The sequence below is a fragment of the Patagioenas fasciata genome, chromosome 10 (assembly GCF_037038585.1).
Source record: "Patagioenas fasciata isolate bPatFas1 chromosome 10, bPatFas1.hap1, whole genome shotgun sequence".
Taxonomy (NCBI): domain Eukaryota; kingdom Metazoa; phylum Chordata; class Aves; order Columbiformes; family Columbidae; genus Patagioenas; species Patagioenas fasciata.
This window is the reverse complement of record NC_092529.1, coordinates 14,592,522-14,607,304: the sequence shown is the minus strand read 5'-3', so window position 1 is coordinate 14,607,304 and position 14,783 is coordinate 14,592,522. Positions and strand designations below refer to the sequence as shown.

Below are 14,783 nucleotides of genomic sequence, written 5' to 3'. Positions count from 1 at the left end.
GGAAGGCATTTTAGTAGTTTTTTCTGCTAGTCTCAAAGGATAGCTCTTGTCTTCCTAAAACTAATTTACTCTATGTAAGAACTAAATATATTTCGTGTGTGTATATATATTTCTATGCATATGAAGACCTCAGCATTTTGATATAATAACCTGACCAAAAATGTTTCACAGGATATTAAGACACCAGCCAATTATGTTAGAGGCAGAGGGATGCAACCCAGTATCTCACTGGCATGTGGCTTTGGTCTATCCCAAAGTTAAGCAGGTATTAGTTGTTCTCCCTAGGTCTCATATTCACCTATGTATTGACAACTATTGTGAATGTCAGCCCGCCTCAAGCTAATTCCTGCTCAGCTCAGTCCTTGAATACTTAGTCAAATGTTTACAGAACCCGTATGTGATTCTTGCACGTTCTGCTTTTACACCACAATGAATTTATGTCAATGTGCTACAAGTATTCACACAGCATTAGGCTAATCTGAGTAGCCCTGATTCCTTTGTGCAGTATTTGTGTTGTAAATTACAACCAAAGAACCCATGGTCTGAACCCATGGCCTCAGGTATGTGGATAAAACAGAGGTAGTATGTACAATCCATGGTTTTCATTAGCTACTGACTAATGATTTTGATATTTCTATTTCTGGTACACAGATCCAAGTATGCTGAGAGGAGGACTGTTTTTTAGAAAGTAGGGATCTCAATGTTTTCAGAGAGTGTGCCCAGAATTTTAGGCATCTAAAATCACTGCTTCTGCAAATTTTGGCCTTAGAATGAATACTATCTGAATTGAACTTCCTGTGCAGTAGCCACTAGATTTCTAACATTTTTCCAAGTTAGTCCTGAAGTTTAATTCTAGGGAATTGTAAAGAATTCACTTGCAATATATTAAGAAAGTGTTGGACAAATACTAATTAGCCTTGCTCAGTTCATTAATTAATGGCAACATACCTCCAGTGAAATAATTTTTCTCCTGATTAAAATGGTTTGCATATTCTTTTCAGCACTCCCGGAATGGGAAAAAAAAATACAAAATACCTTTCTGTCTCTCTATGAGAGTTTATTTTGGGAGTGTAAGGCAAAAGGAAAACCAACACCTTCCTACAGTTGGTTAAAAAATGGCCAGCCGCTCACCTCGGAGGTAAGGTTCCTGTCATCTTGATTGCTTTCTTGTTCATCCTTCTCATAACAATTAAAGTTAGGGAAAGAAGGGTTTGTCCGGAAACACTAAACACATTTTTGGATGTAATCTGTGATTTGGAAAACTGGTAGGATGCGAATTGAGTGTTGGTGGAAGAGAATTTCAGAGCTGGACTTGCAAATTGATCAACCTGCTAAGTTGCACTTTTCTTCTGTTTCTGTTCTTAATCTGCAGGCTGGATGGATGTATGGTCTCATGCAGTGTGGCCATTCTTATGTTAGTCCTTTAACTGAATTAATCAGTCTGCTATGAAAATCAGCTAATATGGAAGTTAATGTTTTCTGGATCTATGTGGAGGAATAATAGACTGAAAAAAACCCCATATGAAGTTATAAGGAAAAAGTGAATAAGTGAAAAAAAATCAAAGGAAAAAGAAGGACCTAGTGAAAAGTAGTGAAGTAGTAGGAGTGCAGGAGGAAAGGGGAAATCAATTGGAGGTCAAACATTTAAGAAACCCGATCAGATACTTATGTAGATAGGTCTTTCAGAACCCAGCTTTGTCTCTTTCCAGGCAGTATAATTATACTTCTATGGTGGCCAAGCTTTGGCACATCCATCTTCCAATCTTCACTTGTTGGCAACCTCATGAAGAATGGCTTCTGTAGCAAGAGACTCTGCTGCGTTTGCATTCTTCTGAGGCCAGGTTTTCCTGTTTTATTAAGCAACTATTCTGCATCTATTGGGCATAAAATGGTGTGGCCCATATGTAATGCATTTTTACTTGAAATAAAAACCACTGTGATTAATTTCTATCTAGCAAGAACAGATACAGAATAATTTCCAAAACATATGGGACAAATTAACAGCTGCTGGGTTGCAGAACCAGCACTTGTTTGACTTAGTAGCACTTATTTGAAGCAATTGGAGGAGGTTCAAGTCTTCCATTTGATTTTCTGCTGGATTAGTCCTAAACAGAGCCCAACTAGCATCTGAGAAAGGTAGCCAAAATTTACTTGGATTGCACTTATTCTGAACCTCATCATTCCACTCATCGTCACCTCTTCCTAAGCAAGATTATCTAGTTTCTCTCTCTTTGAAGACAGCGATATTTAGAATCTGTCACTCTTCAATTGCATCAAGTCAATAAAAAAGAATAAAACACTCTATAGACACATTTTCAACCAACATTTTCACAGTACTTACAGTGTATTGTAAATGAAATACTTCAGGCAACAAAATGCTGAATGTTATTGCTCAATGGAGAAAATGGATAGTTTAGAGGTGAAAGTACAAGGGAGGTGTAATAAAATATTCAGTCTGTCACAGCACCCTGCTTGTTGGAAGTATCACAGGAAGAATACCTACCAGACACTTTCCACCCTGGGGCTGATTCTGAGGGTATTGTCTACCTTTGTCAAACCTTTCTGCTGACCACTTAGTTGGTCATCCCTGCATTATTCCTGCTTGTGTACATGGTGTGCTTTATTCTTCTCTTTGTCTGCATAGCTCAAAAGAGGCAGTAGAGAATGATGGGGAATTCGGCATGTGTATGAAACACAAGTGTTGCTTCAGAAGGGGCTTTTACATTCAAAGAATATTTGTAAAAATAGAATGCTTCAAGATAATAGCAAACAGTCTGAAGGTAAAACTAAGTATGCAAAAAAGATATATGTAGCGAGAACCTCCAAAAAAAACCCCCACGAGAGTGGATAAGAAATGTAATGTTGTTAATTACTTTGCGATATACCAACCATACGGCCACAGTCTGTGCTTTCATCAAATTTGCAACAAGGTTGGGCTGGATCAGTTCTTGGTTGAGAGACCTCCAAGGAAAAGCCAGAGTATTGGAAAAATAGAGCTTCATGGCTTAATAGTTGGCTCTTTCCTCTCTGCAAACACCACAAGAGAAATCCCTGAACAGGCTGTGTAACTGGCTTGTCTGTGGCAACATGGCAAGCTAGGTTATATACATGCAGTGGTTCACAAACACATTTTAGATTCTTGTAGCTGTTTGGCAAAAACTACACTGAATACTCTAACAATGTGTGCTCCCATTACTGCTTCAGAAGCAGCAGAGCCAGGCTAAAATAGCTGCATAATAATAAGAATATCTGTTATTTCAGAGTTACATTTAGTGATGGAATTTATATTCCCTGTTGTGGGTTTCTTACGCACTGATCTGTTTTAGCGAACATATTCTCCTTCTCAGTGTTATACTTTGCAGTGGAGTTATTATTGTCTCTGGAGGCTAGTAATTGTAAAATCACAAAATATTTAGCTTTAAGTTATGCTTGTAGCATGAAACAGGCTTTTGTCTATTTGCCAAAACAGAGCAAATAAACCTCCTTTTAATACACCAAAACTCAAGCTCTGATCCAAATGTATCTACTGTCTGGTTTCCTGTGTTTCAGCAGAATTGCACCAAAGAAACTTAGTGTGTATAGAAATGCAAGCCATGAGGAGCACACTCTCCCTCTGATCTGAACATCCGTCTGTGGGTTTCCAATAGGAATGTCCAAGTGTTGACTTCCAGTAGAGCTTTTTCAGTGGATCATTTTTCTGTGACTTGTGATCTAATGGCATGTGAAATGTTTCCATTATTTGAGCACCTCTTTCTCCTGTGGAGCTTTTCTGATCATCTTAGATTATCATCATGAGATTCATCTAATCAAACAAGGGGTGTAGGTCACGCTTCACCATGCCCCAGACAGGGCTGTAGATGCTGTTCCTCAGGAGCTGTATGGAAGATGCTCCGGGCTCCCAGTGTGGAGCAGCCGTTCCTGCCCTGCAATGGCTTCTTCTGCATCTGCTTCATGATGAAGCATACCCACAGATGCACAGTTCAGCAATGCAGAGAAACACATGTCACAGCTGGAACATCTGGGCAAACCTGCCTAAGGCAATGGTTCTGCAAGATTTGCCTGGGGTTCTTGAAAAGTTTGAAGAGCTAAGATCTCTGAAAACATAACCACCATCATATAGTCGACATATACGTCACATTTCTGATGTATTCATTCATGTTGCTTCTAATAAAACAATTCTGCTTCTGAATTATGATCATGTGCATCAGTATGATACCAAAAAAACTTTGAGATTGTGCACTCATTGGCTTGTTTTTGTTTGTTGTTTTTTTTTTTTTTTTTTTGCTTGTTTTTCTATTATCAGGAAAGAATTCAAATAGAAAATGGAACTCTTATCATACCTATGTTGAATATGTCAGACTCTGGCCTCTATCAGTGCGTGGCAGAAAATAAGTACGATACTATTTATGCCAATGCTGAGTTGCGGGTGATAGGTGAGTAAATGTCACTAAAATGAGCAAGTACTTAGTACAACAGGACACTCATTCAAAAAAATTGAAATTAAGAAATGAGTAGATTAGATTCCACCTCGCTGTTCAAGTCTGTTGATATTGCTTCATTGCTTGCTCTTCATCTCCCATGTATGAATGGTTTGGGTTTGTGTTTAGGTTCTGGTTTGTGGGTTTTTATTTTGTTTTATTTTGTTTTGTTTTGGTGGTTGTTGTTTGTTTGGGGTTTTGTTTATTTGTTTGTTTTGTTTTGTTTTAATTTCATGACTGGTTTGGGGGAAAAAATCTAATCCCATGTGTGGTCTTATTTTATCACATACCCAGAAATTTAATGAATGCTGTTTCCAAATTAGTATTTTGAGGTTTTAATAGCTATTCTGCATTTTCTTAAAGTCATTTCAGAAAGTGGGAAAAATAGTTTTAAGTATAAAAAAAGAACATATGGCAAATATGTCAATAAAAACAAATATTAATAACATATAGCAAGTAATCCCATTAATGTTTACCAGAGATGCGTATACAATGGAATTTGTTTATGTACCCTTAGAAGTATTTTGGTATAGATATCCAAATATAAAGTTTGATCAACAGCTAAATCTAGTAAAACCAGAAAAACACAGACTTTAAGAGCACCTAGCTGTTGTACAGAACTTGAGCTTTTTCCTTCTCCAAGAATGAATTTTGACATAAATTACTGGACAAATAAACACACTTTGAGAAAACAGTGTTAGTTCATGAACAGAAAGCCATTGAAAAACTGTATTTGTGATTGAATACTCTAAACTCTACAGAAGAATACATGGGACTGGGATCAGGATTGTGATGTTTATCCTGCTGACGTAGCTCTGCTTAGGAACCTCAGTTCTTCATTGCAGATAAACCCATTCTCCCAGTCTGCAGATAAGTCTAGGGAAATATTGTCAGAGCAGACAGTTCCTAGGTAGACAGTTTAGAAACAGCATGAATAAGATACAATTAATTCCATTCTTTGGTACTTAAATACATTTCTCATGTTTGATATATCTACTTTTGCAGGAACCTCAAAAGCAAAGCAATTATTAGATTCACCTACCATGTAACTTGAAGAGAAGAGTTTAGAGAGTTAATTTAGTAACTTCTCAGCTACATACTATTCTGCTCTTCTTCTTTCTTTTCTATTTTTAGCTGCAGCACCTGATTTTTCCAAAAATCCTGTGAAAAAAATGTCTGTTGTTCAAGTTGGAGGTGAAGTTACAATTGGCTGTAAACCGAGTGCCTCTCCCAGAGCAGTTATTAACTGGAGAAAGGGCTCAGAGGTTCTGCGCCAGAACAAAAGGTACCATCATAAACCAGTTTCTGGATTGTTGGGTGTTCTCTGTTTAATATCATTTAAACATCACTGAAACACAGCTGACTTAGTATTGCTTTTGACAGCTCATTGATGGAAAACTTTGATGCTGAAGGCCTATTTTATCTTTAGCAGTGGCTATAAAGTTCTGCAGATATAAAGGTGGTTGAGAACAAAGCCAAATACACACGGGTAATTGTATGATACATACGTTTGTGTTCATCAGCAGTTAATTCACTGCAATACTGTCAGAGCTGACTGTTTACCACACGCAAAGCCTGAGTGAATCAGCTTCAAGTAAGAGAAATCAGTGGAGGCTTCAGGGAAGTGGAATATACCCCCAGGCTGCAGCATAATTGCCTAGCAGCTGTACGGGTTGTATGATAACCCAAAGCTAATTCAGCCTCTATATTCTCTCTCTTTTCTGTTTAGCAGGATATAGTCACTGGACCAGCACACTGGTGCACTCACCAACTGATATGGGGATGCATGGTCTTCAGCAGGGCTTTGCTGATGCTTGGTCTGTGTTGGCTGATAGCTTATTTGTGAGTTGCCGTAAACTATCTACATGCTAGTATATATTGAATGCTAGAGCATTAAAATCAAAAGCAACTGATTGACTTGAATAAGTTGTGAGTAGTACACACAATATACAACCATGAGGACATTTTCATACACAACTGTGGACAGATGAATGAAATGGGCAACGGTGTCCAAGAACTGTAATCTTTCTTAACATCTCTTTCAGTTCACAAATACAGCAGCAACATTATTTTATCACATGATTGTTTTCAAATATTTTAAGCAGAATCAGTGATTAATAAAGCTCTGGAAATCAAACACCAGATTTTGCACACAGGACCAGTTGCTTGAGGTTAGTTGGATCACATAAGGCTCAAAATAAGTTTAATTAATTAAAACAACATTATTCAAAGCTGTGACACAAATAAATATTTCCCTATGCCATACTGAAGTAACATACAATGCAGATAAAAGTAAATTGGAGAAGTATATGTGAAAGTGCAAATCTAATAAGAGGTATTTCACATAGGTACTTGCAATGAAACAGAAATATTTGGGCAAGCAATTAATGCCACAGGACATGGAGAACTTTCCAATGATTTTTCACCTACTTTCAGAAATGGCAGTTTTATTTTCAGTTTAACTGCTCAGCTAATGATAAAAAATATTTTTCTAACTAGTGCTCAGTCAAATCTTTCTATTTGTATTTTCATTTTACAGTCTATTCATCCAAAATGACTGTTCATTCCTATCAGATGCAACCTATTCCTACAATATGTAGAAAACACGCTCTGTATAGTTTGCAACTGGTAATCTCTAGATTTTTCTGACATTGATGAGAACAGGAGCAAGGAGAGTGCTGTTTAAAACTTATAATTTAAATTACTGAATTAAGCCTAGATCTGGAGGTTCTAGTACCATCATATTCCCTATCTGATATGCTTTTAAAAATATTTACATACCACATACAGGATTTTATTATGCTTCTGTATTAATTTACTAAGAATAATTACAAAAGCACACTGTAATTTCTGAGCATCCCAGAAGGCCTTATATTCAGCTTAGCTGCAACAAACAAAAGGAACAGGATTTACACTGAGATAAAGGGAGAGAGCATTTAAACTCTCCATGTGCGAACAGTGCATCCACTGGTGCAAAATAGAATTTATGAGATTTTTTTGATTATTAAATAACAAAATGGTTAATGTCACAGTTTTAAAGAAAGAAGTTTTAAATAACTCTTCTATGCAGTATTTTCCAGAGATCTTTGTGACAGGAAACAGAAAAAATGAAATAAGGATTTCTATGTCAGTAATTAAAGTATACAGCTAATTAAAGTACTAAAATCACTTGTATCTTTGCTCATAAAATAGGAAGAAATCTGCTCTTCCTTTCCCTCTATATGTGATTAAACCCTGACATATCACATACAGATTAATTGTTTTAACTCAAGCTTTCCTTATTTCTGCTCCTGTTTTATTGTGCAGCATTTATATTCTTTATGGAGTCCTTTGCTAGTGTGTGGGTTTTTCTTTTTTTCTATTTAATCTGGTTGGGCTAGAAATGCTAAAAGAAAAAAAAAAAAGAAATACCAATCTGACAGCAAAACTGATGGACACATTGCTAAATAAGTCAGATCACATAGCTTCTTCAGAATGGTTTAGACAAATTCAATCTTTTGTTATGGAAATACTGCAGCTAGACCTACTCTACCCAAGGGGAAAAAGGGTATTCTTTCTATTTCACCTTATTCCTTTCACTCATAATAGTAGTTTATTCCTGAGAGTCATTCATGCATGGTCATTGCTTTCCTTGATCATCTGAGCTCTTACTATGACAAGATAACACTGCTTTATATTAATGTTAGTTTGTAAGTATGTAAAGAGAACTGTGCTAACTAGGAAGAGCTAATTAATAGTCTATTCATATTAATAAAACCACCATGAAATATTTTTATTTGATTTCCTGTGAGGGTTTTTTATCAAGCCTTTCTAAGTTTACAAAGCTGCAGTATTTGGGGCCCCACTATTTGAAAAATATCTTAACATTTCTTGAGTCTGCAGTGTAATCTGCTGAATCTCTTGCTGCTGCCCAGCAGTGAAGGTCCTCAGCCCTCAGTCACCTTTTCATGGCACAGTTTCCCCTACCCCTGCTTGTCTCTCCCATCTTCTCTGTAGTTAAAACACAGAGTTTCCCACATCTTCAACTCTTTGTATGCTCTGATTTATTTAGAACACTTCATTGCATTTGACACAATATGCACTTACATATTGTACCCTCATTCGTGTGGCTGACCCCCTGAGTAGTGGAATTTATCTTCGGTTCATGCTGCTGGCAACCTGAGAGAGATGATTCAAGGTTATCAGCTGTAGGAATCCAAAAGAAATTCCACGGTTGACTAATTCTGGCTGTTTATACCTGCTCACTCTTCACATGATCTCCCAATCAGCTTCTCTGGGCCATCTATCAGTACAGCTTCAGGTTTTCTATTGTGCAATTAACCTCCTTCTTTGCATCAAAGTTTTGAGAAACAGGCTTTTTGGAGCAATACCACTTGTCCAATGGGCAACTGTCTGAAAGTATTTTGTTTGTCCTTTGCTGAATGCATGGCTTTTTCCCAGTATGTGCTGTGGATTTTAACTCAATGTAGAAATGAAATACAACAAAGAAAGTGAACAAACTTCATGCACTGAACTCCCACCCTGTGGAGTCTGATACAGATGTGAGCTATTTTCATGTGTCTCATATACTCTCAATAAGTGCAATGGGACTTTTCTTCATCTCACTTCCCACATACATCATTTAATGTGTCCACTGAGAAAAAGAGGAGAAGAAAGAGGGGAAGGGAACAATTCATATATTAAATAAAACAAATTTGGAAGTCTAGACAATGATCTCATCACAAATGTATGTCTTGCATTGTTCAAGATCAGAACCCTCAGGGAAAACTTATTTTACAAAAATGATTTTTTATGGAAGCATTCTAATAAATGGGAATTGGAACCCACTTTGCTTAGCCAGAGAGAGGTGCTATTCCCTCACCATGAGTTGAGAATCCCCAAACACTGTAATGAATGCATATAAACATATGTGATTCACTCCACTCAGAATTTAAATGAGGATAGCTGAAGAAAAACTGAGAAATGAGGTAGGTTGAAAGAATGCATTAGTCATACATAGCACTTTCCATGCATTAATAATCAGTAATAAGCAAATATGCATAATTTAAGTCTTTTTCAGGGACTGGACAAGCATGTTTAGGGGTCGATAAACTATGCTCAATAGTCGTTGGATCCTAGACTTGCTCGATGGACACAGTTCAGTCCAATCTCTGTGAAAGATGGTGACTGATTTTCTGCTATAAATAAAGCTGCTCTATGTAGAAATTTTTCTCTCCCATGCCATGCTTCCTTTTGGTGTTTTGCACTCAAGTTATTGCTGTTTCTCAAAAGAAACAGGAGAGAATGGTTAAGCACCAAAATGAAAAGCTATCTTTCAACAACTGTATGCAAAGAAAACTCAGCAGATGTTGTGACTGTAGACTTCTAACACTATGGGTGGGGTGAATTATCTGGTAATTGCTGAGATCTTACAACTGCCTCTTGGAGTCTCAAACTCAAGGGGATTCCCCTGCTCCTGTGTGAAATGCAAGGACCCAGAAGGTTTCATTAAGTAAAGGGTTGGATCTGCTCATGGTTGTGTGCTGCATCTGGATTGCTCTATCTGTCCCCTGGGCAGGACCATTCCACAGCCTTCTGAGTGCTTACAACCACCATCTGTTTCTGCCTTTCTTCTGCTGCTCCGTGTTCAGAAGCAGATTCTAAAACCATATACAATTTAACACATGTCAAACTTGTTTTATTATTTGGTAAATGTGTCTTGTGACTGCTGTTGGAATTAGAGAAATAGGGTGTTAAAAAAATACAGGCAATTAACGGGTAAATAGGAGAAGTCCTCAATCCACTGATCAAATACGACATGCAAAACACATTGTATTGTGAAATAGCCTTTCAGCTTGAACCAATTTGAGAAGAAATGTGTCAGGGCAGTTCAACAAACTTCAATGAAACATTTCAATTACCAGAATGTCAACACTGTTTGTCTAGCTTGTACAGCAACCTTCCAGAGTATCCATTATCTTAAAAAAAAAAAAAAAAAATCTACTTGGGGAGGAAACAAGACAAAACGGATTGAAAATTCCAAAATTTACACTACTAACGAAGGAGAAGATTGATGTCACTTAACTTTTATTTAGCCTAAGTCAATATGCAGTCTAAGGTAGTTATTTATTTTTTCTTGGCAGGCACCTCCATCTCAAACAAGATGCCTAACTTTTAGATGAGCAAAACTAAGGGAATTCAACCCATCCAGAGTGTTTGAAAAAACCCCTACCTAGATATGTTGAAGTCAGACCAGATGAGTAGCACAGGAAAAGGGAAGCTTTGCTCCTCATGCTGCTTACTGCCACAAACCACCTTGCTTTTTGCACCTGCGATTTAGGAATAAAAGTAGTACAGGCATTTGTATGCTAGTAGCGAGTTTCACATAGAACACATTTTCTTATGCACTTACCGTTCTATTCCCAGCTTTCTACAGCAATGTAGCTGGGTGAATAGCAATGGGACATTAGTATTACTATTATTTTATTTTTTAAGGCTGGTTTTTGAAGCCTGGATTAAGTGTATCTCCATTTTTATACTTCTTGCTTTTCTACGACAAGAAGCTTAGCATAGCTTTGATGATATGCCTTAACCCTTCTATCTTATCAGTGTCTGTGTGCTTGTAAAGAAGTTCATTTCCTATTTTAGATTTTAAATAGAGCACTTGAAGTGTGGGCATCAGCAATCAGAGCAATTCCAGATATCTTAGACACCATGGCTGTAAGTCAACATGAATACAAATTAAGCTTATCTCTTGATGAAATTCTAATTTTGCTTGAGGAACCAATGGAATTGATTCCACATCTGCTAAATTTGATTAATCACTTCAGTTCCATTCCTTGCTAACAAACAGACTGACAGAAATCAAAGGCATGGATTTACCTGTCTGCTTTCAGTGCTTGGCCTGAACTTACATATTAAGACATGAAAGCTCCTACAAAACCTGATACTGCTGTATGGAATTGCTTTGTTTTTTCATCTTTCAGGCCACACTACTGCTACATATTTGGTGCTAATCAGGCAAAACCCATCATTACACCTTTCCCAAGGGAATGCTGAGAGCTTCAAGGAGTGTTCTATGTTCTAGCCATAAAATGGCTCAGACTGACCCTAAATATCTTCAGTATTTCCTTCTTACTGATCTCCATGTTTCCAGTTATTTCTGTCTTCTCCCCCAAGCAGAGAGTGAAGGTAGGGGAGTGGAAAGCATATGAGTGAAAAATGGGATGGGGAGGGATGATATAAGAAGGAAAAATGAGCACAGATGAAGGAAAAAAGACAATACTTTCTTTTTCTTCTTAATCTTATTTTGCTTTGTTTTTCCTTCCCTTTCTTCTTTCTCTGTTATCTTTCCATTTGAATTCAATCCACTACAGAGTAATGAGAAGGCAGAAGAGGACCCCTATTGCTACTTGACCCAGTGAAACACTGGCAGGCAGCAGACAGAGAATATTAGTACAGTGGAAGGCATAAAAAAGGGCTTTTCCTTTCTTTTCTTTCTCCTTAGAGAATTTCATTATGGAGCAAGCCAATAAACCTAATTTCATCATGTGTTACTGACTACTTAATGGAATAGTGTTTAGCACATCAGATAGCGTGAGCATCAAGTAAGCAAATGAACCATATGTTCTGATGTATAAGAAAGAATGACAACCTGCATGATGCTGGATTTATTACAATTTCACTTCTGTATGACACCTCTCTAGTAGAATTTTAATTTTTTCCTACTCAACTCCTGGGAACCTTGTTAAGGTGAGCCTTTCTGAGGGACTGTCCTACATGCTGAGCTGTCCCAAAAAAACTCTCACTCTTCTGTGTCACATGGAGTAGGAATAAACTAAACCCCAGTGAACATCAGTGCTGCACCCTCTCTCCTTTTCAGTTCATGTTCTGTCCCTACTCCATAGGCATATTCTGATTGAAGCTCAGGACTTGATCCAAAGCCAGCTAGTCTCATTGGAGTTTTTCCATTGAATTCAGCAGGCTTGAATCAAGGTTCCTAATTAGGAGTTTGCACAAAAAAATAATGAGAGAATGCAACCTTCTGTGCTTCTCTTCTTGTCCAAGTCATACTGCCATGTGCATCATTATCATTGCACTGTTCTGGTGTGTATTGCCATAGCATACAGAAATACTAGGACTGGATGAAAAATGTGCTGCACAAACACCAAATAAAAGATAGTTCCCGATCGCAAAAGTTTTCAACCTAAGAGTAACGTTAGAGGTAACAGACTGATCAGGAGATGTTGGGGAGGTGATGTAGAAAGGAACAGTAAGATATTCTTTAACATGACAGGCAAATGGACTGCTTCCAGCCATGCTGTAGGCAAGATGAATGAAGAGTCTTCTAGGGAGGAGTTTCTGGGATCATTTTGAATGTGAATTGTTCTGTGAGTGAAAGCACAGAAACAGCACCTTGAAAATGTGGCCAGTGCTTGGCCAACCTGAACAGTTTGTAGGAAGATACTAACACCTCTGTTTTAGCCATTCTTTTCTGTAAGAATTAAAAACTTTTCATATTTACAGTGAAAGGATGATTCCATTGAAGGGACACACAGCGGTGGTAGAAGATAATGCACACACTAAAAAGACATAAAATGTCTATGTTCTATGTTATTTTGAGCAAGGATGTTGGTCTAAGGCTTCAGTAAGCCACATACAGTGCCTACCATTATCACTCCTAATAAGCAGAAATTCTACAGGCCAGTGAGGATTGCCTTGGTGTTTCCTATAAGCCACCAGGTAGGCCAACATAGGAGTGCAAGAAGCTGGAGGTGATGCAGCTAAAGACATGAAGGCAGAGGCCTCTGCACCTGAAAGAAGATGAGTCATCAGCATGGAAGCTGAAATTACTGAAGATGAACAATTTCTTCCCCAGTACTGTGTATCTGTTATGGGTGTGTGCATGTGAACATGCTGTCCTGGGTTTCTGAAAGCAAGCCAATACCACGCTGTGTACCTGGTGTGAGTTGCTTGTTGTATACACAGAATACTTTAAAGTTAGCAGCAGGTTTTATTGTACTTTTATTTTTTAAATATGTTCTGACAAGCATGTAGGGAAGAAGATTCCTATAAGTGAATTGAACTCCCACACAGAGGGTAATTCAGTGCCTTATGTACTGTTTCAATTCTACTTAAGTCCGATATTAAGGGCTTAGTTTCACATCTGGTGTGAATTTGGTTGTATGAATGGCTGTGTCTGAACTCTAATAATGTCTGAATCATAAAAATAATGATTAATGGTAGGATTAGATTGAATAGTAGTAGTGTGGGTATACTATCCTATGATGAAAGCATCTTCCTCTGATGTCCTGCAGTTACAAAGATTTCATAAAAACAGCAGAACTTGTTGGCAAATAGAAAAACATTCCAACCTTTTTCTTTGACAATTCAGTTCATTTTTTAACCAGAATTCTTAGACAAGAATTTTTGCAAAGTCTGCTTCCTGGTCCTTTCCTTCTCAGTGTGCTACTTTATCACTAATTTTTTTTCTACTATGAATGTTCAGACTAATCAACATACAGCTACGTAAACATGGTGTTTCATTATGTCCTGTGCACAAAGTAGAATAATAACTAAGAAATCTTCTGTTTTGCCTGGACATGCTAAAGTATGGGTCTTGTCTCACTCCAGGACTAAAATATAATACATCTCTCCTCTAATGACATCCACTGTTCAGATGCAGATTTGAAATAGGGCAAAGGCAGATACAGGGAAGAGAAGAGCCATAAATAGGCATGTCTTGTAAATATGACAATGAGACCAAGTTCTCTATGTGGCAAAAGACCAGAAATGTATGTGTTTGTTTAACGCAAAAGGCTGAGGATGAACAGTCTCACAAGTACCTTAAAACTGTCACAAGGATTTAAAAAGCTGAAAGGATTAAAACTTGGCAGCAACATTTTTGGGGATTGCTTATTTGTTTTGTTTTATCTCTAAATTAATTGTTTGGTTGGCACATCTGTCTTTCCCATACACACAGAGCTTCTGTTGCCCACTATCCCCTGGCTGCAAGTTTTGAGACATATTACAACAATAGATTTAAGCACGTGTCTACAGATGTGGTATTTTTGTTACTCTTTTCTTTGGTCATCACATAAAACCATCTGCCTCACATTTAATACTTGAGTATATTAAAGATGGGGCAGAACAAATTTTTCTATGTGATGTTAAAGAGGGTTCCATCTCCTGAAAATACTGTATTTTGTCTGGACACTTTATGATGCGGTATAACTGAGTTCAGATGTCTGTATATATTTACATAAAATAAATATTTGTGGTGCCAAATTACAGAGATTCTATGTGAAAATAATGTTCCTTTCTAGG

At 37.4% G+C, this 14,783-nt stretch overlaps 1 protein-coding gene across 4 annotated transcripts in view; it reads left to right on the top strand.

Annotated features, from left to right (window-relative positions):
• LOC136105729 (contactin-6) overlaps positions 1-14,783 on the top strand; it is a 143,537-nt gene that overhangs the window by 100,267 nt on the left and 28,487 nt on the right. For all 4 annotated transcript variants that reach the window (XM_065845508.2, XM_071813213.1, XM_071813210.1 and 1 more), the window contains 3 exons: positions 1,002-1,138; positions 4,304-4,433; positions 5,613-5,763. In XM_065845508.2, the coding sequence (XP_065701580.1) occupies positions 1,002-1,138; positions 4,304-4,433; positions 5,613-5,763 (418 nt within the window). The remainder of the gene's footprint in view (positions 1-1,001; positions 1,139-4,303; positions 4,434-5,612; positions 5,764-14,783) is intronic.